General features: G+C 59.6%; 3 protein-coding genes across 7 annotated transcripts in view; 2 read left to right on the top strand and 1 right to left on the bottom strand.

Moving 5' to 3' along the window:
- The first annotated feature begins 867 nt into the window (after positions 1-867).
- Positions 868-8,121, top strand: RNF215 (ring finger protein 215). Its single transcript, XM_004481366.3, has 9 exons — positions 868-1,220; positions 1,527-1,670; positions 2,082-2,153; positions 2,236-2,321; positions 2,728-2,884; positions 6,556-6,675; positions 6,760-6,903; positions 7,149-7,251; positions 7,343-8,121. Exons 1-9 carry the CDS (start codon positions 939-941, stop codon positions 7,348-7,350), a joined length of 1,116 nt encoding a protein of 371 aa, XP_004481423.2. The 5' UTR covers positions 868-938; the 3' UTR covers positions 7,351-8,121.
- A 1,397-nt stretch (positions 8,122-9,518) lies between these two features.
- On the bottom strand, positions 9,519-23,215 carry CCDC157 (coiled-coil domain containing 157). 5 transcript variants are annotated; one of them, XM_058281645.2, is made up of 14 exons: positions 23,022-23,215; positions 21,059-21,209; positions 20,845-20,911; positions 19,917-20,035; positions 18,232-18,563; positions 15,856-16,027; positions 14,483-15,128; positions 13,700-13,777; positions 13,162-13,352; positions 11,833-12,009; positions 11,584-11,752; positions 10,445-10,584; positions 9,916-10,004; positions 9,519-9,832 (listed from the first exon to the last, which is right to left on the bottom strand). In XM_058281645.2, the coding sequence occupies exons 5-14, from the start codon at positions 18,477-18,479 to the stop codon at positions 9,592-9,594; spliced, it is 2,151 nt and encodes a 716-aa protein (XP_058137628.1). In that variant the 5' UTR covers positions 18,480-18,563; positions 19,917-20,035; positions 20,845-20,911; positions 21,059-21,209; positions 23,022-23,215; the 3' UTR covers positions 9,519-9,591. The 5 variants fall into 5 exon arrangements, with proteins under 5 accessions (XP_058137628.1, XP_058137630.1, XP_058137627.1 ...); XM_058281647.2 differs by having other exon boundaries at positions 19,917-19,973; XM_058281644.2 differs by having other exon boundaries at positions 19,816-19,973; positions 20,841-21,209.
- The window catches only part of SF3A1 (splicing factor 3a subunit 1), a 19,504-nt gene continuing 19,283 nt past the window's right edge, over positions 23,212-23,432 (top strand). Inside the window, exon 1 of the mRNA XM_004481367.5 lies at positions 23,212-23,406. Coding sequence (XP_004481424.1) covers positions 23,344-23,406 — 63 coding nt within the window. The 5' untranslated portion in view covers positions 23,212-23,343. The remainder of the gene's footprint in view (positions 23,407-23,432) is intronic.

The following is a 23,432-nucleotide window of genomic DNA, read 5'->3' as shown; positions in this document are numbered from 1 at the left end:
TCTTTCAACCTTTCTGTATATTTGAAAATTTTCATAATGAAATATTGAGAAAACGAGTGTCTTGACGTATCTGGCCTTTGCCCTGCTATCACAGTGCAATTTTAAAGTCTCAGGTTTCAGACTGAGCCAGCTCCCAGCGGCCCCAACCCTTGGAGAAAAGGCTGAGATTTTAGGATAGTGTACGGATCTCTCACATTCTGGTAGGCATTAGAGATTGTTGGAAGAGGGGCAGTCCCATGTCACAGCGAGGACAGCGGCTTGCCCGCTGCACTGCCCCGCTGAGACGCCGTGTCCGTCCTGCTCCGTCCAGCCTCTGCCACCAGCCCGGCTCCCCGCCCCTCCGGGATGCCTGCCTCAGTCTCTCCATGTGCTTCCCACGCCCATCTCTGGAACTCTGACTCCCGGAGTTTGGGGGCTGGAAGACCCCGTGGAGAATCCCGGACCCACGCCCTACTCGGGCCGGCAAAGGGAGGCCCCCCGGGGAGAGTGGGCCCGACTTGGCCCAGACCACGGTCAGTCCCCAGGCCCCCGACCTCCCACCAGAAACTCGTTCCTGTCCTCCTCGGGTCCTGGTCGCGCCTCCGCGTCCCCAGGTCGCCCTTTCCAGCTCTCTCCCTCGGCCTCTCCTCGCATTTCCGCGGTCGGACCACCGGGACGGCCAGCAGCACCGCCTTCCTGGGACTTCCCGCCTCCGCCTCCCAGGCCTGGCCCCACCCCCTTGCAGCCCCGCCCCGGCCGCCGGCGCCGCGCTTCTCGGCACCCGCCAGGGGGCGCGCGCGGCCCGGCCTGGGCGCGGAGCCCCCGCGGCCCCGCCCCGCCCCGTCCGGCCGTGGCCCCGCCCCCGGCGCCCCGCCCCGTCCGGCCGCGGCCCCGCTCCCTGCGCTGCCCCCGCGCCCCGGGCCCCGGACCCCCGGCTCGCCCGCGCCCCGGGTCCGGCCATGGGCCCAGCGTCTCGCCCCGCGCCGAGGTCGCCGCCGCCGCCGCCGCCGCCTCCGCCGCCGCTGCTGCTGCTGCTGCCGCTGCTGCCGCTGTGGCTGGGCCTGGCGGGGCCCGGGGCCGCGGCGGACGGCGGCGAGCCCGCGGCCGGGGCGGGGCGGGGCGGGGCCCGCGCCGTGCGGGTGGACGTGCGGCTGCCGCGGCAGGACGCGCTGGTCCTGGAGGGCGTCAGGATCGGTCCCGAGGCCGGCCCCGCGCCCCCCCTGGGCGGCCGCCTGCTGCTGGTGAGCGCCACCCTGCCTCCGGGGTCCAGCAGGGCCCCGACCGCGCTTCCGGACGCCCCGCCTAAACCCCCCTTCCCACCCCCGCCGGAGCCCCGCACCCAGAGCTGGCCTTCACCCTGATCTGTCCTGACCACCCGGCGCCTCCTCCCCAGGATGACCGGGCCCCCAGCGTTCAGACTTCCAAAACCTCAGGCCGGCTGCCCTCCCCTCCAAACTCGTCCCCAAACCCTGGCCCTGGGTTCCCTGTGTGTCACACCGGCTCCCTCTTCCCGTGCCTCCCTCTGCCCACGGCTCCTCACCCCACAGATGGACATCGTGGATGCAGAGCAGGAGGTGCCTGGACAAGGCTGGATTGCAGTGACTTATGTGGGCAAGGAGCAGGAGGCTCAGTTCCACCAGGAGAACCAGGGCGGCGGCGCTCAGGCCTATCCCAAGGCCCTGGTCCAGCAGGTGCAGGGGATGTGTAAGGGGTGGGGGGCTGGAAGGAGGGGTGTGAGGACATCTGCCAGATCCTGGCTACCAGGTGGGCCCCTGAGAACCTACCAGAGAAGTTTAGAGAATCAATTCAGCATCGCGTTGATGCAAGGAGGTGGGAGGAGGCCAGAGAGAGACCGGGAAACTCGACCAGGCCCTGAGGGCATCAGATGGGGCAGTTCCTGCTGGGCCCCTAGGTGACAGCCCTGCTCTTACCAGGGAAGGAGCAGCATTGTATTGGGTCCCACAGAGCATCTGTGGATGAGTTTTTCTGTTGGCTTCTGTCCAGGGGAAACTGACTCACTGCAGAGCCAGGAGCTAAGGGTGACTCTGGCTGCAGGAGGCAGGACAGGTGTATGCTAGTCTCTGCCCTCTGCCCTCCTGCAGATGCGCCGGGCCCTCTTCCTGGGAGCTTCTGCCCTTCTCCTGCTCATCCTGAACCACAACGTGGTCCGAGAGGTAAACCGGAGCAGGCTGGGGGCAGGAGGTGCAGGCTGGGGCCCAGGGCTCCAAGGCCTGCTGACTTCCCCGTCCCCCGCAGCTGGACATATCCCAGCTTCTTCTCAGGCCGGTGGTCGTGCTCCATTATTCTGCCAATGTCACCAAGCTGTTGGAGGCACTGCTGCAGTGAGTTGGGGCTTGGGCTCCAGAGAGACTAGGAGCCTCAGTGCTCGGGTGCTCTGTTTCTGCTGTGTGCTCAGGGGTCTCCCTGTTAGCCTTAAGTCTGTTAAGTCTTCCAGTCTGGAAAAATGGGAGAGGGGACTGGAAGCAGGAGCTAGGTAGAGCCTAAACGAGAAGAGGATTGGGCCAAGGGGATTGTCCTTGGCAAAGAGGAAGCCAGATACTTGACTGAGAGGCCATCCACTGAGCTTGCGTGAGAATTAGGAAAACCAATGGCCAGGAAAGGAAATACCTGGCGGCCAATACAGAAGTGGGGGATATTCTGGGCTGTTCTTTCCCTGGGAGTGAATGGGCCTGGCCTTCGCCTCCCAAGAGCCCTTGCACCTGGCCTCTTTGTGGCTCTCCCTCCCAGGAGGACCCAGGCCACAGCTGAGATCACCAGCGGGGAGTCCCTGTCAGCCAACATCGAGTGGAAGTTGACACTGTGGACCACCTGCGGCCTCTCCAAGGACGGCTATGGTGGCTGGCAGGACCTGGTGTGCCTGGGAGGCAGCCGTTCCCAGGAGCAGGTGGGTGTCAGGGATCAGGGGGCTAAGAGATAGTTGGGGCTATACTCATAGCCTTGTCTTGCAACTCCTGTGGTCTCTCCCCGACTTGGTGGTGATGACTGATGCGCCCACCTTAGCGTCAGTAAATGTGCAGGCTATTACAAATGATGCGTATCATGATCACCATGGGATGCCACACTCAGACGTAGCTACTCTTGCCATTTGTTACTCCCGCTCAGAAGCTGCCTTTGGCTCTCCCCTGCCTGCAGAATAAAGTTCAGCCTACTTTGCCTGCCTCTCCAGGCTGTCCTGATCTGACCCTGACTTAGTTTGCCAGGGCTGCTGTAACAGAGTACCACGGACTAGTTGGCGTAAACGACAGGAATTTAGTATCTCACAGTTTTTGGAGGCTGGCAGTCTAAACCCAAGATTTGGCAGGTCATGCTTTCTCTGAAGTCCGTAGCATTCCGGCAGTGGCTGGCCAGCCAGCCAAAACTCAATCTCTGCCTCCGTCACGTGGCTTTCTCTCCCTGCCTGCCTCCTCCTGTGTCTTGCAGTTTCCTCCGCTTCTAAGGATTCTAGTCCTACTGGACGAAGGCCCACCCTGATTCAATTTGGTCTCACCTTCACCGCCATCTTCAAAAATCTTATTTACGAGTGGGTTCACGTCCACAGGACAGAGCATGTCTTTGTGGAGGACTTGATTCAATCCGTAACAGATCCACTCATCCTCTTTTTCTAGTCTTCTCTCCCTCCCACTGCTCCTCTTTGCCCTACAGCCCAGCCACCCTGTGCCATTTGCAGCCACAGGGCATTGCCCATGCTTGGATATACACATGGATCCCCTTTCTGCTCCATCTCCACGTGTCCTGGTCTAGCCAGAGCCTTGCCACCTCATCCCACCTTAGTTCTTTGGAAAGCCTTCTTCATGCCCTCTCTCCTTTTCCTTTGTAGGACCTGTAGGGCAGCCATGCTGAATGAGTTTTGGGGTGTGTGACTTTGTCTCTTGACGACAAGGACTGTGCCTTTTTTTGTCCTGGGATTTCCCAGGGCTCGGCACCCAAGGGGTTCAGTGGTGTTCGGGCCACCGACATTGAGCCCCTACTCTGCCGGGCAGGCATGCTGCGTCTCCTGTGAGTGGATGTGGGCAGTATGAGGCAGCTTCAGGTCAGGCGGCCTCAAGGGTCACACCCTGGCTTTCAGAACCTTAGCTGGGTGATCGTAGGCTGAGTGTTGGATGCCTCTGGTCTCACGTTTTCCTCCATGGAACAGGGACAGGACTGCCAGGGGAGAGTGTACATAAAGCACCGAGGTCACCCTGGGTGCTAAGGACGTGGACAGCTGTTGCTCCTCGGAATATCTTTATTGTTATAAGCACTTGAATGAATCAGCAGTCACCAAATGGGTTTTGAGATCCTAGGACACTTGGGGCTCAATACAAAGGGCTGGGGAGGATACAAAAGGCCGATGAGACCCAGTCTGTGCGCTCAAAGAGCTCAGAACAAGTGGGGAAGAAGGAATTCGTCCTTGGAGGAGACCTCTCTGACTCAGTGCAGACAGCACGTGCTCATGAGTACCTGTTTGAGCAGCACGAGCTGCGGAAGCTCTGAGGAAGCAAGCACAGGGGCTGGGGGCAGGGAAGAGCTTTCTGGAAGAGAAGGGTGCACAGCTATATATCCTCCCTAGGGGGCAGCCCACACAGTGGGCGAAGGACCCTCAGATGAGAGGCTGGGAGGAGGTGCTGGCAGAAAGGCTAAGCAAGGGGGCGAGGGGCAGGCAGGGAGACAGGAAGGCCTGCAGGGAGGGATGTGCAGAGGGCAACGCTAACGAGCCTTTGGTGAACCCCTACAGAAGTGAGGTGTCTGCATGGTGGCTGGGACAGGCGTGGCAGCTAGCAGACCTGATGGGCATCCAGCATTCGACCCTGACCCCAGGGCCCAGTCACTGTTCCTCCAGCCTCTGATGGACGGTCCCCTGGCCCCACCCTCTCTGCTTAGCTGGGGGACCCCAAGGCATGGTGCACTGATCCTGGGGAGGCTGGGTCTCCGGCCTGCAGCAGAGCTCTGGGCCAGCCACACCCTCAGCCCCATTCACTGGCTGTCCCAAAGAACAGGGGTCTAGAGCAGGGCTGGCCCCTGGGTGCTTCCTCTGTGATGGCCATTCCGCGTCTGGCATGTGTCAGCCTGCCTCGGCACCCACGGGGCCCAGTCTGGGGAGGATAGAACCCAGTTACTGTCCTGCAAGGATGGGTGCTGGGCTGGGGGTGGGCACAGGGCACTTGGGACAGAATGAAGCTCAGCCTGGGGGCTGAGGGAGTGCCTCCTGGAGTGGGTGCCACTACCCCACTGTGACTGGAGGCGACAGAGCAGGGAGCTAGGACTCAGGTACCTCTAAATCATGGCCCTCAAGTGCCTCTGTTGCAAGTAAGAGCCATGACCTGTGTCAATGGCAGTGCCCAGCCTCATCCAGAGTGGTGACCTCTTTTACAATCAAATAATTTGTCAGTCTCCTTTGCCCCCATTGCTTTGCAGCATTGGCTGGGGGAAAACATCATGGCAAAAGGTTTGAGAACTGCAGCAAGCTTTGAAAGGAACGTGTTTATTAGTGAGAGCTGCATGTACAGACCTCTTTAGGAGACTCTGCTTACTCTGCCACCTCATTACCTGAGCTAGCTGCTCAGTGGCCAATCCTCACAGCCACACTGCACAAGGTGGGAGGGAGCTAAACCAGGGTCAGGCCCCAGGGGTCCAGCTCCCTTGGGTTTTAAAGTCTCCTCTCCGTGAGTCCTTTCCAAACTCATTCATTCCACAGACAGACCTGGGGCTCTAGGCTGCTTGGGGCACCTGGGCCACAGTGGTGACCTCAGCGGATGTGGTTTCTGCCCACGAGCGCTCACAGACCCCCGAGGGGTGGCAGCAAGGAAACAGGAGTAAGAAAGCAAGGGGGAGCGTTCGCCCAGCCTGTGGTAGTCAAGGAACAAGGGGTGTCCAAGGGCAGTAGTCAAGAGTGAGTTCCCAAGGCAGGGAACTGTGCAGGAAGGCGTGGAGGTGAAAGGACACAAGGAGCACGGGACACTGGGGGGGGGAGGGGTGCAGTGGGGTGGGGGAGTGAGGTGGAGGTGGCGGGATCTTCAGCAGGGGCTTGTGGGCTGGTGGGAGGGACGGAGGGAAGGGTGTGGCACAGGGAAGTTGCTATGGAGATGCCTCTGGCTACTGGGTGGGAAATGGGCAGGGGGCCAGAAGAGCAGGGGAGGGGTCTTGGGATGGAGACAAGGAGGCTGAGGGATCTGGGAGAAAGGAGCAATCAAGCATGGGGACCAGCAGGCTCCAAGAGGGAGGGCAAGGGGCAGGACGGGTTCCTGAGAAAGCAGAGCAGGAAGAAATGCAGGATGGGGGTGGGAGTTGGGTGGCGTCCGGGGCTGGGGTCTGTGAGGCTTTCATGAGTTTATTGCTCAGGGGAGGTGCCTGGGCTGGGGAAGATGTGGGTCTCCTGGGCTTTGGGCTGGGAGCTGTGTAGCATGGAGAGAAGGCAGCTGGGGGCAGTCCCTGAGGGACATGGGCGCGGAGGAGGCCTGGAGCAATCAGACCAGCAGCCCTTAGCCACCTAGCCTGCTGGGTCCCCTGGGGCTCAACATCGCCGAGGGAAGAGGGTGGATAACCCCAGCAGGCCCTGACCCCTGCTCCCCTTCCCAGAAGCCCCTGCAGCAGCTGTGGAATGCCATCCTCCTGGTGGCCATGCTCCTGTGCACAGGCCTGGTGGTCCAGGCCCAGCGGCAGGCGTCACGGCAGAGCCTGCGAGAGCCCGGAGCCCAGGTGGGAGCCCAGGTGGGCGCCTGTGGGAGCCCCAGCACCCCCCCCCAGCCCTCTGTCCTGCAAGACTGTGCCCCCTCCCCACAGGTGGACCTGTTCAAGCGCCGTGTGGTGCAGAGACTGGCATCACTCAAGACCCGGCGCTGCCGCCTGGGCAGGGCAGCACAGGGCCCCCCGGCGCCCAGCGCTGAGACCTGCGCTGTGTGCCTGGACCACTTCTGCCACAAGCAGGTAGGCACCCTGGGCAGAGACCGGCCAGGGTGGCCCGGGGCCCTCCTTCCCCTGCCCCACTCCTGAGACCACCAGAACCACCCAGAGCCAGCTCTCTTCCTGGTGCTGCCCCTCCCCCTGCCACCACGGCATACCAGGGCCAGGGGAGCTCAGGCTGCAGGGGCTAGGGTTGCTCAGCTCAGCTGAGGGGCGCGGGCCAGGAGTCCTGCCCCTCTGGCCTGAACGCGCCCTTCCTCTGCTCACAGTGGCTCCGGGTGCTGCCCTGTAAGCACGAGTTTCACAGAGACTGTGTGGACCCCTGGCTGATGCTCCAGCAGACCTGCCCGCTGTGCAAATTCAACGTCCTGGGTGAGCACCGGGACGTGGCAGGCAGCCTTGGCTGACTCTTCCTGGCCCCTGCCTGACGCCTCTCCCTGCTTTTTTTCTTCTGGCTACTCAGATGACTAGCCCTGCCCTGTGGAGCCTCTGCAGGTGAGGACGGACCCTCCTGCTGCACTCTGGCCCCTGGCCTGGGCTCCTGGAACAGGACAGCCGGATGGACAGGAGCGGGAAGAAGGATGAAGGGCCTCCCTGGCTGGGGGTCAGGCGCCCCTCTGCATCTCCCCTGCTGGGGGTCAGGCACCCCTCTGCATCTCCCCAGCTGAGGGTCAGGCAGCCCTCTGCATCCACCGTGGGAAGGTCAGGTTGGAAGCCCTGAGGCTAAGGATGCAGGGCCGGGACCGCCAGGCAAGGGAAAGAGGCTTCTTCTGGGCCCGGTCAGGGGCCTGGGAAAGGAGGGTGTCAGATGGTGCTTTGCCCAGGGCTCGGGCGCTCCCTCTGGCCTCTCACAGCATCCCTAGAGGCTGCAGCTGCAGTGTTTTATTTATTGGAGGGTGGGGTGAGGGGCAAGCTATCTGGTCTTGGACACCCTGGCCTGAGCCTCTTTCAGGACACAGCTAGGTCAAGGTTGTGATGTTAAGCCCAGAGACCCCACCACTGCCTGCTGCTCTTGGTCCTTGGGCTCTGCCCACCCAGCTGGGCTCCCCCAGCCGGGCTGGGACCAGAGGCCTTAGAGACCATCCAGTCCTGTGCTTCTCGGTCAGGGTGATGTGTCACTGACGAGGATACTTGAAGCCACAGGATAAACGTGGTGCATCTTCCCGGGCATTGGGTTTTTTAGAGATTGTTTGGGATGGGGAGGTTTAATATTAAAATAAACATGGATATATTTTAACATAAGATGTAAACTTTGCATGGCTTTTTTAAGATAAGTCGTCTTGGGCTCTATTGCTTGTGGTGGGAAGAATTCTAGTCTAAGGTGGGCCCAAGATTCTCCCATCCCACCCCCAGATTCACACCCAGCAAAATGCCTGGAACTGTGAACATCACCGGTTTTGCCCCTGATTAGGTTGTGTTGTGTTATGTGGCAAAGTTGATCCTAAGACAGGGCAAGTATCCAGGGAGGCCTAGCCTTGACACAAGCAGGGTTTTCTCTGGCTGACGGAAGAAGAGAGAAACAGAGACTGGAAGCATGATGGGGTTTTGACATGCGAGAAACGGTGCTGACTTAAAGAACTTGTTATGGAGCAGAACACTCTCACACTGGCAGGCAGTCTCATCACTTCTGGGGAAGTACCTGAGAAGCCCGTGTCTCACGTCACTGCTGAGCAGGTGGAGGCCCAAGAGATGTTCTTCACTCAGACTTGGGCACAGCCTCCTGCCCCGGGGAGCTGCTCTGGGGCCTGGCCCTCCCCTGGGCGGGGGGCTGCACCAGGGCACCACAGCCTTCCCCAGGAACCCCCCGGGCCCCACGGGAGCAGGAGCAGGGCAGCCCCCGGCTGTGCCAGCTTAGCTCCACACAGCCTCCCTTGGCCCTTCTCTGTAAGCTGAGGAGCTGTACTGGATGGGCATTTCACCGAGAGAAATTTCACAGGAAGCTGGGCACGCCCATCCCAAGAACTCGGCAAGGCCTCCAAGCCTGCCCTGCACAGACAAGGTGACTCGGGGCAGACTTGGAGGCTTCAGGAGGAAAACGACCACTGTGGGCGTGGTGTGCCTGGTGGCATCCTGAGAGCCACCTCTCTGGTCAGATGAGACCCAGTGGCCTCCTGGGGATCTGACTGCCTGGATTTAGAGGAACTCTCTTGATGCTCATCATTTCTTAAAGGTGAGGCATTCCTCTGTGAGAGACGGGCTGACTTTCTTGGGCCTTTCATGACTCCAGAGCCTGGGCAGGAGGCCCTAGTCCACACCTGGGCTGGGGAAGGCATTGCTGCCCTGCCTGCCTGGGCGAGCCCAAGGCCAGGTGCCAGCCTCAGTGTTCTCCCTGGGCACACCTCGGTGCTGCTCTCTACCCCTCACCTGACTCTCTCCTAGTTGGGATGGGTCGCTGAGTCCATGTTTACCCCAGGGCCCTTGCTATGGGAAGAGAAAGACTGTCTTCCACCTGGCCCAAGTGCCAGAAGCTTCCTGCCGTCTGTGTGCTCTCCCATCTCCAATGTCTGGAGGGAGGCAAGGAGCTCTGGGGCCCATAGCATGCCAGGGCTCTCTGGCTGGGCACTGCATGTCCTGCCTGGGGCTGGAGAAAGGCTCTCCCTGGCTTATCCAGGGTTGTGAGGCCAAGATCACGGCGGGCAGATGGCTGGAGCTTTATTAGACTTGGTGGGTTGCCAGCCACCTGCCCTTCAGTCCCACCACTGCCGCTGCAGGCTATGTGGGCCGCTCCTGGGGCTGGTGTGCAGAGCTGGCCTGGCCCCGGCCCGGGGAGATTCTCCTCCTCAGCCTTGCCAAGGCCCGGATGGGGTTCTGGACACAGATGGCCGAGTGGGTCACGTCCTCCAGGGAGGGCCGGCTGCAGGGCTGCTGAGGCGGGGAGGCTCGCAGCTGGCCTGGCAGGCTCCTGCCCGCGCTGCCCGTCCTGCTGCCTGGCAGGGGCCGCCTGCCCAGGGGCCTGAGGGAGGATCAGAACATGGATTCCCTCTTAGCCAGGGGCCTTCCCACCCCCTGCCCACCTCCAGCGAACGTCTCGCTCACCTCGGGGATACTTTCTGGGCCTGGGCTGGGCGTGCTGTGCCTTGGCTTCCCCTGGTGGGAGGGATCCAGAGCTGGTCCTGGGGGATCAGCTGCAAAGAAAGCCAGGCTCAGAAAGGCCGCGGAGCCCGTCCCTTCTTTACAGAGAAGGTGTCATACCAGGAAGGGCGGAGAGAGCTAGAGCCTGTACCCGGGCTCCTCCACTGAGGGACAGGGGCATGGGAAGCCTTCTGGGGCCCGTTCCTCAGCTGCAAACCCTTGGGCAGGAAGTCAGTAGGAAGGTTCGCTTTCTGATGAGGGTCCTGACTACACTTGGAATAAAGGTGTGCAGGTCTTTTGGAGCTAGAAGGCGCTAGAGCCGTAACATCTGCACGCCTCTTTGAAATGCAGGAGGCGTGATGGGTTTCATAAAACCTGGTTTAAAGCCACCGGCCGTGAGGCGGGCTCCCGACGCGTTTCCAGGACCGGGACTGAGGTCCTCCTCCAGGTCCCCAAGGGCCCGCCTCTGAGGGGGGGAGGCCAGGCTGCCCACCTTGAGCCCCCCCTGCTCGGCCACCTCGTGGATTTTGCCCAGCATGGCCCGAAGCCGCCCGTTCTCCTCCTGCAGGACGCGGATGCGGATGTCGTTGGCCTGCACCTGCCTCTCCATGTCATCCGTGACGTTGCCGGAGCCTGCAGGGACACGGTGTCTGGGACCCACCCTGCCAGGGCTGCCTCTTGCCCGCAGAGGGGCAGGGCCTCAGAGAGCAGGGGAGCTGGGGGGCCCATCTGACATGCCTGCTCTTGAGGCCTTGCCCTCCGCCCCCTGGGAAGGTGACCACAGCATCCTGCGATTTAAGCTGGGACCTAGAGCTCGTTGAAGACGTAAGCAGATGAGCAAGGGAAGGAAGCTCTTCCAATGCCTTCTGGTTTGCCGGGGGGCAGGGGAGCACAAAGTGAGTTGTCCGAGGGCACACAGCCAGCTCTGGGGTAGGAGCCACAGGAATTCAGTAAGGATGCTTTCTCCCCGGCTGCTTCGACTTGTGACGGATGCATCCTTGCAGCTCATGGCCCCTTGAGCCTGGGCAAGTTGCCACCCGCTCGGATCTCGGTTTCTGTCTTGTGAAAGGGGCCACCGCCCGCCTGGCAGGGCAGCTAAGAGGGCGGCAGAGGGCCTGGCAGCAGGAGTAGCAGAGCCAGGGAGTTGCAGCCATCTTCCTGATGGCGCTGCAAATGGACTTGGCCCCATCTGACCCGAGGGTGCAGCTTTAGGGGGTTGAAGGGATGAGACCCAGGGTGCCTGGCACAGCATCCCTGTGTCGTGTAGGCCCCTGGAGCTGGTCCCACAGTATGGTTTGGGGGGACACCAGGAAGGGGACACGGGGAAGTTCAGTGAGGACTGGCAGGTGAGAGGGTAACAGCAGGGGCTACTGAGGCAGCGGACCTGCAGTTGAGCTGTGCTGTGTGACTTTGGGTAGCTACCTAGCCTCTCTGGGCTCCCGTTCCCATCAACACAGAGGAGCTGGCATGTGGAGCACCTGCATGTCCTGGGGAGCTCTGTAGAGTCAGCCCCACCTCCCCTGGCCAGGGGGCCACTCTGCAGAACCCTTCCTCCAGCCTTCGCCAGAGGCTGGGGAGTGGCAGGCCCCTTCCCTACCCAGGGAGCCCTCTGTACCAACCCCGGGCCCCTACTTTGCATCTGGGCCTTGCTGGGCCTGTGCAGGTCCGGGAAGGCCACGAGCAGCCGCTCGCGCTCCCGCAGCTCCAGGAGCTCCCGTTCCAACTCGGAGATGGTCAGCTGCAGGTCCGTCGTCGCCTGTTCCAGGCCTTGCTTCTCCCGCTGCAGGCTCTGCAGCAGCTCCTGGGGTGGAGGGAGGCTCAGGCCGGGCTGGAGGCTCAGCCCCGCACCCTCTGCCCACTCCGGCCCGTGCTCGCCCCCACCTGCTGGGCCCGGAGCTGGCACAGGCCCTGCTCCCTCTCGCTCTGCAGGCCCTGCAGCTGCTCCTCCGCCTGGGCCCGCTGGGCCTCGGCCTCATCCAGGCGGCCCCGCAGCTCCTCGCGCTCCTGGTCCAGGCTGTCGAGCTGCTGCAGCAGGCCTCGCTGTTTGACCTGCAGGGACTGAGTGGGGCGGGCCAGGCCCAGCCCTGTGGGACTAAGGCCGCAGCCTCTCGGGCCCTCCAGGCCCTTCCCTGGCCGCATCTGCCTGCCGCTGAGGCTGGGGGCACATGTGGAGGGGAAGGGACAGATGGGGGCTGGCACCGTCAAGGCCAGGCCTCCAGGCCTCTTGGAAAGCAGTTGGCTGACTGTCCACCTCACTCCCCACTTCCTTCCAGTCACACCCAGTCCCTACTGGGAAAGGAAGTCTGGGAGATACGCTTTCCTTCTCCTCCTCAGATTTCCACTGTCCTTTCAGCCCAGTTTCCCAACGCCCACTGGGAACAAAGCAAGAAGATCCAAGGCTGGTCTGCTCTGAGTCCTGCTCCACCTCTTGCTAGCCATGCGGCCTCAGGCAACTTCCTTAACCTGACCAAGCCTCAGCTGCCTTATCCTTAAAATGGGGGTGATAACAGTATCTGCTCGCACTGTTGTGGCAGGGATTAAGAAAGACAGGGTTGCAGAGGCCAGCGCCCCGTGCCTCGTGGCCACGAAGGGGTGTGGGACACGAGAAAAGCACCTGCTCTTGGGTCAAAAGGCTTTCTATTCCGGGCCCATGGCTGGCCCCAGGGACACCTGCCTGGGGTCCTGGCTCCCCACACCCAGCCAGGATGACCCCCAGACCTGCCCCTCTTCTCTGGACAGAGCTCCAGTGAGGGCCCCTCATTCAGATCACAGCTGTGCCCTTGGCCCGAGATCCTGATTGAACTCTGCCCCACATACCTCCCCTGGCTCACAGCTCGGCCACCAGCCTTTGGCGGCTAGCACGAAGGCCACCTCCTCCCAGAAGCCTTTCTGGATTCCCACAAGCTGACATGACCATCCCTCCCTGGCTCCTGCAGCCCCTTCCCTGCCCCTTTCAACCATCTGGCAGGAGAGCTGTTGGTGGCACAGCTGCTCCTCCTTGCCAGGTGGGGAGCCCCTCCAGAGCAAGGCCTCGGTGCCCAGCTCGGGGCAGACCCTCTGTAAAGGCAAGTCAAGCCAAACTTCAGGTACACGCTAGGGAGTGGGTGCCCTCCACAGATGGAATCCCTCCCTCCTCCAGCCAGCGGTGCCCTCTCTCCCGGCACCCCAAGCTGCAGGGGCCCAGGGAGCTGGCAGGGCCCCTGGCCTCACCTCCTGGTGGCGGACCATGCTGTCCACGCGGGCCTTCTCCTTGTCCAGCTCGGTGCTGGCCCAGCGGATCTGCTGGCTGGCCCCGTCCAGCCGCCCAGCCAGCAGCTGCACCTGCTCCTCCAGCTGCCGCACCTGCTTCTCCGCCACCGCCCCGCGCTCTGCCTCCTCCTGCCGCTGCTTGGCCTTTGCCTCTGCGGGGGCGGGTGTGCACGGGAGGGGTGGGGCAGAGAGCCCTGGGAACCAGGGGACTCCCTGCACTGCCCCCGACGTGGGACAGGACTTGAGGGTCTCACATCCCATCTCTGGGCCTCAGCGTCCTCACCCACGTTAAGGGGGCTCTGAGCCCTGCCTGGGGAGGGTTTAGAAAATACAAGGCGCTCTCGTGGCAGGAGGTGGCACCCGAGAGTGAGGGGGGGGTGCTCCTTTGTGGGTCCCTTCATCTTTGCCCTGGAAGCCCAGCGAACAGAGATAGGATTGCGGGTCCAACAGGGCCACCAGCCCCAGAGTCGGCATGGGGACACACAGTGGGGCTCCTTACCTGCAGCCTGTGTGGACTCCTGCTGCTGCTTCAGCTCCTCCTCCAGGGCGGCCACCTTCCTCTTGAGGCCACTGGTTTCTGTGACGGCCAAGAAAGAGGCCCTTCAGAGGCTCCCTGGGACCTGCGCAGGCTGCCTCCGTGCCCAGCGCACCCTGCAGACGAGGCAGCCGCCGCGGTGTGGAGGGGACGCCCGGGGCTGCGGGAGAAGTTCTGGAACCCCAGGCCCTGTCCTGTCCCACTGGCTGTCATGCCTCTACCCGTCTGAGGCTCGGTGTCCTCCGTGGAGAAAGGGGGTGTGGCGCAGAGAGAGGCAGCGACTCACCCGATTCCCTCAGCCTTACAACACCAGTGGGTGCTGGCCGACTCCCAGTGCCAGTAGCTGTGTCTCTTTGCCTAAGTCACAGAGGCCGCTCTGCTCGGCTGGAAGTGCCAGGTGAATGAACCTCCCTCAGGAGTGACCCTCAGTGACTGACAGGAGCGGGTGGATAAATACCCAGCTCCCTCACCCCTCTGATGGGATGAGGCCCGTGCTCCACTCGGTCTCCCAGGGTTCCCCAACGGGATTAGGCTCTGGATGCCCCTAATGTAACCGGCCTGACGAATGCATCCTTCTTTGCTGCCTTCCCTTCCCTGTCTCTCCTCCCCATGCTCCAGTTCCCTGGTCCTCCTGCACATACTACTTGCACTCAAAGCCCTGTCTTGGGGTCAGCTTCTGGAAGAGCCCACCCTAAAGACTGTGGCAAGGTCCTGGGGCACTTGGGGTCCAGCCTCTGGGGTACAGACCTGCGAGCAGTTGTTCCTTGTCACGCTGCCGCTCAGCCAGGCGCTGCTCAGCCTCCTCCGCCTGCCGCCGCCGCCCCCCCTGCTCCTGCTGCAGGGCCTGCTCCAGGTCGCCCACCTGCTTCCTCAGGCCATCCTTCTGCCCCTCAGCCTCCTCCAGCTGGGCCCGGAGAGGCCCAATGAGCTGGGTGAGGGCCCCCACATGTTTACTGAAGCGCAGCAGGTCTTTGCTCTGCTCGGCTGCCCAGTGGCCCACGGTGGCGGCCGGCAGCGGCTTGAGCCCCATGCTGTCCTGGACCAGCTGCTGGAATGGGCCGAGTGATGAGGGCAAGTTCTGGGCCTGACACAGGCTGATGACCACCTTGCCCACCTCCCGCAGGCTGCCCTGGACGCTGGCGCATGCGTCACAGGGCACCAGGGCCGTCTCCACCGTCTGGGAGTGGGTGCTCCTGGTGCTCTCGGCAGTCCTGGCTGGACTCGGGGGGGGACCTCGGATGGGGACAGTGTCTGGCTCCTGGCAGGTCTGGGGCAAGCCTGGCACTGGGGAGAGGGGCTTGATAAACTTGGCAGGCACAAACTCAGGGCTCCTGGCTGGCTCGCCCTTGGCAGTGGGCTTGGAGGTGAGGGTTTCTCCTTGGTTCGCCCTTTTCTGTGGTCAGGAAAAGATAAGAGAAGGCAGATGTGACAGATGGACCTGGGAGGTGACCGGTTCCCAGTTCCCTGGGGATGTTCCACTTATCCTCAGACATTATCTGATACCAACGTGAATGAGAGAACCTTTTCCTCCTTCCTGCAGCCTCGACTTACCCAGCAGGGCCTGCTCCTTGCTGCCAGCCCCGCCCAGGCTCGATGCAATCGTCCCCATGGTATTGGGAGGGTAATGCTCATGGCTACAGCTGTTGGTCACTGGGCTCCCCTGCCATGGGCTTGCCTGCTCTCTGTCACCATAGCACCCCCTCGGCTTTAATGTCCTTCCTCATTGTGGCAAAATGGTTCTTCCCCAGCCGGTGACTGTGAGGATTATGGGATTACCCATAACAAATGGGGTTTTAGATTAGCCCTATTACCCAACAGCATGCTAAGAGGTAGGGAGTTGTGGCCACACCCATTACACAGAGGAGCAAACTGAGGTTCAGGGTGGGTAGGAATTTCAACAAAGTCCTGCAGCATAAATGGCATGGCGGAGCCAGAGAGCCCAGACATGACCCCAGGGCCTGCCCCAGGGTGGGTCTTGTGAGGCTCTGGAGTCCACATTGCACCCTTTGGGCCAGTGAAGGTTGTGGGTGCACACCTAGGGTGCTGGGAAGCTGGGGCTGGGGCAGGAGAATTGAGCACAGTAGGCTGCCCGGGCGGGACTGGGGAGAGGGCCAACCCACCTGAGGGGCGGCTTGCTGGTAGAGCACACCCAGCTTCAGCAGGCTGTTCCAGAAGCGGCGCACAGTGAGCCCCACGGACATGCAGGGCCCCGTGGCCTGGGCGGGGGGTATCATCTGCTCTGAGTCAAGGTTCTCCAGGTAGCTCGCACAGCTCTGGAGCAGCAGCAGAAGCCTGCAGGCCGAGAGGCCAGGGAGGGCTGGGGCCAGGGCCAGTGCCAGGGTGCCCTCCTGGCACAGACCTGGGAGGCCTCCAGCTTGAGGAACTGGCCCGGGCATCAGGGACTGGGGTGGTCTCGGAACGTGCTCTGCCGGGCCAGGGGCAAGCCCAGCCTGGGGGGTCTTTTCTTCCCTGGCCCCCAGGCTCAGTTCAGGGGCCTCCTCTGGGCCTCCTGGGTGGCAGCATTTCTATTTGGCTTTTCCCCCAATGGGCTGGGGATTTCTACGGAGCCCCAGAAGGCTGAGCCTGCTCTTGATTTTGTTGGGCCCTTAGTGTTCATGTGGCAGTTTGATATTATTTATGAATTCCAAAAAGGAGATATTGATTATGTTTGTAAACTGGTCTGTTCCTCTGGGTGTGATCTCCTTTGATTGTATTAGATTCAGCAGAGATGGCTTTGATTAAATTAAGATTAGGGTTTTAATTCAACCACATCATTAGGGGGTATAGGGTTGAATTCCTACCCCCTTAGTGGGCTGATAAGGCAGACTCTCACACAGAAGTAGATACACAGAGATGATACACAGAGGTTCCTGCAGCCTCAAGAAGAGAGATGAACCTGATAGTTTACAGTTGACCTTGTGAAGTGAACAGAGCAGCTGAGCCCAGAAAGAAACGAGCCCTGGGAAGAGAGACTAGCCTCGTTCCAGCCTACAGCTGAGACCAGAAGCGGGACCCACAGTGCTTTAAGAGGAAGAGGAAGGCTGAACACTCATAGATGTCACCCGCCATCTTGCTTCAACGTGGCAAAAGAATTTGGTAAAGAAGTAACTTGAGTTAGACTCTCTAGGGCTTTGTGACTATAAGGTTTTACCCCAAATGAATACCCTTAATAAAAGCCAGCAGATTTCTGACACTTTGTATCAGCACCCCTTTGGCTGACTAATACAGCTTGGAAAGTGCTGGGTGAATGGCTGCCATTTGCCACATGCCCCAGGGACCTCACCTTACAGATGGCAGAGCTGAGACCTCGATAGGGGGAATCGGCCACAGTTACAGGGTGAGGAGGACAGGGCAGCCTCCAGGCTGTAACCCAGGGCCGCTTCTACAGGGCAGCTGCTTCTGTGACAATGGACAGGTCATGTGAAGAGAGATAGGTCTCTATCCTAATCTTGGAGTTCCAAACTAGGGACCAGGGTTAATTTTAAGGAAAGAGGCTATTGGAAAGATAAAAGTGCCATGTGCACGGGAACTTAACCACTATAGAGGAAGAGGTGTTGTGTTTATGAGGCAGACCAGGGGGTAAGTGGCCTGATCTTGTTGCAGGTGCAGGGGGACCTTCCCAAACCCCTGGGGCCTTGGGCAGAGAGGGTGGGAGAGCATGCCCCACCCCTGCCTCCCAGGCCCTGCTTCTCTCTGGGCCACAGTTCCTCATCTGTGAATGGGGACAACAGAGCCCAGCAGCACTGGAGAACAAGAGGACACCAGGAAAGAAGACAGAGCGGGGCCCTGACAGCACAATCTTTCTGCTCAGATGTGTGCCTTCCCTCCTTAGCCTTCATTCCACCCTGATGTGAACTGAGCAGAGTGGCTCTCATTGCTACACCATGGGCTGGACTCTGGACTTGAGAACCTCCTTGGCCATGGGCCCTGTCCTCCAGGGCTCCCAGGCTGGTCTTGGCCCAAGCACGCCTTTGCTGGGAGGTCTGTGAACCCATGGGTTCCCAGAAGAGATGCCAGTAAACTCAGCCAGAGGTGGGGAGAGGGGCCAGGTTGGGGAGGCCAGTTGGTGACAGCTTCACTGGACCTTGAAGGAAGAGCGGGATTTGACTGGGGCAAGGAGGGGGCAGTGAGGGCTTTCCTAGCAGAGAGCATGACATATGCAAAGTCATGGCAGAAGGGAAGTATGGTCTGGGCTTTCCCAGCAAGGGCCTCCTGGTAGGAAATCTGGCTGCTCTGTCCCCAGGCAGGTCACTGGGGTCCTTCCCAAGTCTTGGCTCCCTGGATGGCCATGACTTACATTAAGTTTTATGAGTACAGGAAGTGTGTTAACTGTGACAATAACGGAGACAGACTGGAGGGGCTGCAGGAGGGTCCACTGGCCTCTTCCCAGCAGGGCCAGGATTTGGGACACTATTGCCACCTCTTGAGGGGGCGCCCTAGGTGGCTGCTCGTGCAAAGAGGTGCCCCAGGCACCCGGGTTCAGCGGCGGCCCTCACCTGTCGATGACCAGTTCGAGCAGCACAGTGTGGGACAGCTGTGTGAACTCAGGGTCGCCCGGCACGTGGTCGTAGTGCTCCAGCAGGGATACCATGTCCAGGTCGCAGGCCACGCGGTCGGGGAACTTCCAGGAGGGTGAGTGCACGGGCCCGGCGCGAGAGAACACGTCGACGATGGCGCCCTGCAGGTCGGTGAGGTCCTGGCGCAGGCTGTCCATGCAGGCCTGGCTGCCCAGCAGGTGAGCCATCCTCACGGCCCCCGGGCGGGCAGAGGGGCCCTGTCAGCCAGAGCTGAGTGGCTGCTGCTGGGGGAGCGAGCCTGAGGCCCCAATCTGGAGAGAGAGGAGACGAGAGGTTACCAGGGCCTAGAGGAGTGACGGCTTCGGGAATACAGACAGTTTCTGTCTGGGGTGATGAAAAATTTTTGGTCGTGGATGGTAATGATGGTAGCATGACACTGTGGATGAATTTACAGTACACTTAAAACTGGTAAAAATGGCACACTTTATGGTGTATATATGGTAACATAATTATAAAAACAAGAGCAACACAATCAGCCAGGTCGCTTCTAGGTCAAATGGCCCCCAGCCCTGGTCCTAAGACCCGAATCCTGGTTCTGACCAACCTCCCCTCCCCACCACGCGCCATGCCCTACACTGGCAGCTCCATCGTCTCGGGCCCATCGCCCCCTGGCATACGGCTCTTTAGTGGTTTTCTATGGCACTAAAGCCTGGAATGCTTCCCACGAGCTCCCAGGCCCATGCGGTCTGTTCCCACCTCGGCATCTCACCACCAAGGATGTGCTCCATCCTCATGCTTAGTCTCTGGAAGCACCCCTCAAGTTTCAGCCCAGGTCTTTCCTCCTCAGGCAAGCTCTCCCAGTCCCATGGCCAGGTCAGTTCCCCTGTTATATACATTCTCAGAGCAGCCTCTTTTCCTTCCCAGCACATACCACCAATGAGGCTAAATCATTATTTGAGGAAACGGAAGTGGCTCAAGTGACTGAGCATCCGCCTACCGCATGGGAAGTCCTGGGTTTGGTTCTCAGTACCTCGTGGAGAAGATGAGCAAGACAGCGAGTTGGCGAAAACAGGTAGGTGTGGCAAGCTGATGCAACAAGACGACACAACAAGGAGATGCAAAGAGGAACGAGAGACACAACAAAGCAGGGAGCTAAGATGGCTCAAGCGACTGAGCGCTTCTCTCCCAATGGGAGGTCCCAGGTTCAGTTCCTGGTACCTCCTAAAGAGAAGATGAGTAGACACAGAGCGCACAGAGAGAATGAACACAGAGAGCAGACAGCAAGTGCAAACAATGAAGGCAAGGAGAGGGAATAAATAAATAAAGTAAAATCTTTAAAAAAAAATTATCATCTAAATAATTATTTGTGGTTGTCAGTCTATCTCCCCTGCAAGCACATCAACCATTTCTTCTGAATTCACTGAGGCATGATCTGGCTGCCTGGACTGATGTGCCTGAGGGTCAGCTAGGCCCATGGCTGCTGAGCAGCTCAGAGGCTCCTGGGGTGGTTTCCAAGGGCTGAGCTGGCCTCTCTACTTCCCATAGCATGGGGCCTGCCCTCACCTCTGCACAGGGGCCTGCTGCAGGGCTGGAGCTGGAGTGTCTGAGTGTGTCCAGCCCTTGGGCTGGCCTGTGGGCTCTGTGGCTCAGGTCCAGAGGCTCACCTAGATGCTGGCTTCCTGTCTCCGCTGCAGGGTCTGGACCGAAGCAGCTGTTCACTGCTGGGAATGGACAGTGAGTGACAGGGCAGTCAGGGAGGGCTTCCTGGGGCCTGGAAGGGGCTCTGTGGAAAGGAGAAAGGGGAGGGTGTGCCAGGTAGAGGAATGGAGAGAGGGGAGGGCCAGCAGGGATCCTAGCCTTGAGCCTGAGCACAGAGGGCGTGCGCTTCAGCAGTGCTGGCTCTGACTGAAGGACCCTGGAATCTTTACAAGCCGAAGAGGGCTCCCTTTAGACAGATGAGGAAACTGAGGATCCAGGAAGTTAGGGGCTAGCCCAAAGTCACTCAAGGAGCTGGCATTCTGAGTCCAATATCTTTGCTCTGTCCTCAGGCCGTGCTGCTTCTAGAGCAGCACTGTCCAAAAGAAATAGAATGTGAGCTATAGGTAGGATTTTCGGTTTTCTACTAGCCACATTAAAAAATGTAAAAGCAAGCAGGTAAGTTAATCGCGATAGTATATTCTAGTTACCCCAATAACTAAAAATATGTCATTTCAACGTAAGCCAAAAAAAATTATTAAGGAGATAATTTACATCCTTTTTTTGTATTAAATCTCGCTGACAGCACATCTCAATTCAATCAGCCACCATTTCAAATGCCCAACAGCCATGTGGGTCCATGGCAAACGTACTGGACAATGCAGGTATAGGCCAGACATGTGTGTTCATTCGGCAAGCAATGGCTGGGTACCTACAACATGCACGGCTCTAGGTCAGGAACTAGGGGTGGAGCAGGTATATGGAGCTCTGGCCTCAAGGAACCACCGCCTCCTTCTGAGGGTCTCTGCTGTGGTAAGTCTTGAGGCTGCAAGCTCTGTGAGCTCCACCACCAAGGAGGGGAAGGTCATGCGTGTCCCCCCTGCAGCACGTACTTACATGGTCTCCTCCAGATGGCCCCACGCCCCACACACGTGTTGACTTGGTGACAGTCTCTTGTGAGCTACTGCTGCCCACGAGATTTTATATCCCCAAGGAGTGAAGCATGAGGAGTGAACAGGAAAAAATAAAACAAGACTGGAACATTCTGGGTTTCTTCCTCAGAATGTGGGGGTAGGGAGAGCGGTAAATGAAGCAAGCTAGAAGGCCCAACCTGGGTGGAGGCGTATTCAGGCACAAAGCAGCTGGAATTCATGGAGCTCACTTGTGGAAGACACTGTCAAACAGGGACCTGTTCACCTTCAAATAACTCCCGCTGCCTTCTGGGGCCATCTGAGATACCAACTCCTGTTAAGAGTTCAGTTCTGAAAAGCAGCAGCAAATGCAAAGCATCAAGAAAACACAAAGGGAAAATATAGCATTGAAAAATACCCACGGTTACCTTTTGTGGTTTCTTCCTAATATGGGGCTATGCAAAAATAAACCTGGTTTGAGAACCACTTAGGTGTGTGTCAAGTGAAGAAGCATCTGACATGGGCTTTCTCTATAACTCCTGGCCTTAGTGGAACCCTCAGCTGGAAGCTGTCAACCCTGCACCAAGAATGTAATCACACAGGGGATGATGGCTAATGGAGCCAACACTGCCATTGGATTGGTAGAGCAGCTGATTCTGTCTCTCCTCAAGCTCAAGGTTAGCTTTTGCCTCCAGAGAAGGGTAGGAGCCCTCCCCTCTCTGAGCCTACCCCACTGGTAAAGATTATGCCTACCTCCTGGTCAGTGTGCACACTGAGATTCAAGATCACCATCTTGAACACACTTTGGAAACCTGAAAACCATCTAACTGGCAGTTAATCAGGCTCTGAGGGAAGTGGACTTGGCCCAATGGATAGGGCTTCCGCCTACCACATGGGAGGTCCGAGGTTCAAATCCCGGACCTCCTTGACCGGTGTGGAGCTGGCCCATGAGCAGTGCTAATGCGCACAAGGAGTGCCGTGCCACGCAGGGGTGTCCCCCGCATAGGGGAGCCCCATGCGCAAGGAGTGCGCCCCGTAAGGAGAGCCACCCAGAGCAAAATAAAGCGCAGCCTGCCCAAGAATGGCACCACACCACACACGGAGAGCTGACACAACAAGATTATGCAACAAAAAGAAACAAAGATTCCCGGTGCCACTGATAAGGATAGAAGTGATCACAGAACACACAGTGAATGGACACAGAGAGCAGACAACTGGAGGGGAGAGAAATAAATAAAAATCTATTAAAAAAAAATTCAGGCTCTGACCTGGGGAATGCTAAATGCCTGGATCCCTGGGGACAGTAAAGGGACCATATGGAGACAAAGGAATATCCAACTATTCTAGATAACCAGGAGTAAGACTGGCCTGGGTTTCCCACTCTGTCAACTCTGAACCTCACCATTCTCATCTGTAAACAGACCGCTATATGGAATAAATGGCATAATGCATGGAGTGTTTGCCACAAGATCAGCTCATGGTAAATGCTCAATAAATCCTATCCACAGTTATTGTTCTACATCAACAGCAACATCGAAGACATAAACCAGCAGAGTGTGTGTGTGCAGGAGTAGGAGCAGGAGTAGGAGAGCATCTCTTCCTATCCATAGACGAGGAAACTGAAGCCCAGGTGCTGTCTCAGAATCGCCTCCCAACACTCAGGAGCTAGGAGGGAGGGGAGAGGGGACCGGGATGAGGGGACCTCAGGAAAGGAAGCCAAGGGGGCGGGATTTGAGTGCGCCTCTAGGAACCGAGGGACAAGGTCTGCAGGGACACGCCAGTAGTTGAGAGAAGGGGAGCCTAACAAAGCCTGAGAGACAGTCCAGTGGGACTGAAGGGCGGGACTATGGAAGGAAGGGGGTGGGACCTAGGAAAGACAGGTCCCCGGGGAAAGGCACCGGCGGGAATTAAAGGTGATGGGACTTGAAAGGGTGGGGGTGGCTGGAGGGGACGGGCCTAAAGCGAATGAGAAGGTTAAGGGAGGTGGGGCTGTGAGGAGCTGTGCCTGCGGAGAAGCGGGGAGACTCTCCAAAGTGAGAGGCCAATGGGAGGGAACTGGGGTCCGGGTCTAAGGGAGCGGAGAACTGTTTTGGGGAATAAAGGACTGGGCCAGGGCCCCTGGGTCCCGGTGGGCGTTCGGCGGGGTGATGAAGAATGTCTCACCTGTCTCCGGCGTCGCGGCCTCAGCCTCCAGTGTCCAGCCCGCTCTTGAAACTGCCGCCTGCGCGCCTGCGGCTCCGGGAATCCCCAGCTAGGCGCCGGGACTGCTGCCATGGCAACGGCGTGGCGCCCGGCCGTGGCGGCGAGGGAGGGGCAGGAAGTTTGGGGGCGGGCCCGGAAGTGCGTCAGCCTCGCCTTCTCCGAGAAGACCCGCTTAGCCGCCGCCATCTTACGAATTTGCCGTCCGGTCTGTGCCGGGAGGCCTTCTTGACGCAGTACTGTTCATCCACACGGAGGCGGGCTGGCAGCCCTGAGCGTCGCAGTCATGCCGGCCGGACCCGTGCCGGCGGTGCCCCCGCCGCCGCCCGCGCCCGCCGAGCCCAAACAGGTATCGCCCCCCCCCTCCTCGCATCT

This window comes from Dasypus novemcinctus, chromosome 19 (assembly GCF_030445035.2).
Source record: "Dasypus novemcinctus isolate mDasNov1 chromosome 19, mDasNov1.1.hap2, whole genome shotgun sequence".
Lineage (NCBI taxonomy): Eukaryota > Metazoa > Chordata > Mammalia > Cingulata > Dasypodidae > Dasypus > Dasypus novemcinctus.
This window is presented reverse-complemented; position numbering and strand designations above follow the sequence as displayed.

Bases quoted from the DNA above. Each gene is read 5' to 3' on its own strand.
- RNF215 (XM_004481366.3), top strand. From the start codon at position 939: ATGGGCCCAGCGTCTCGCCCCGCGCCGAGGTCGCCGCCGCCGCCGCCG. The intron at 2,885-6,555 runs GTGGGTGTCAGG...TCCCCTTCCCAG, and splicing joins GCAGCCGTTCCCAGGAGCAG to AAGCCCCTGCAGCAGCTGTG. The intron at 6,904-7,148 runs GTAGGCACCCTG...CTCTGCTCACAG, and splicing joins ACCACTTCTGCCACAAGCAG to TGGCTCCGGGTGCTGCCCTG.
- CCDC157 (XM_058281644.2), bottom strand. From the start codon at position 18,479: ATGGCTCACCTGCTGGGCAGCCAGGCCTGCATGGACAGCCTGCGCCAG. The intron at 10,585-11,583 runs GTAGGGGCCCGG...GTGTCCCTGCAG, and splicing joins CAGCAAGGCCCAGATGCAAA to GCTCCGGCAACGTCACGGAT. The intron at 9,833-9,915 runs GTGAGCGAGACG...ATCCTCCCTCAG, and splicing joins GCCCAGAAAGTATCCCCGAG to GCCCCTGGGCAGGCGGCCCC.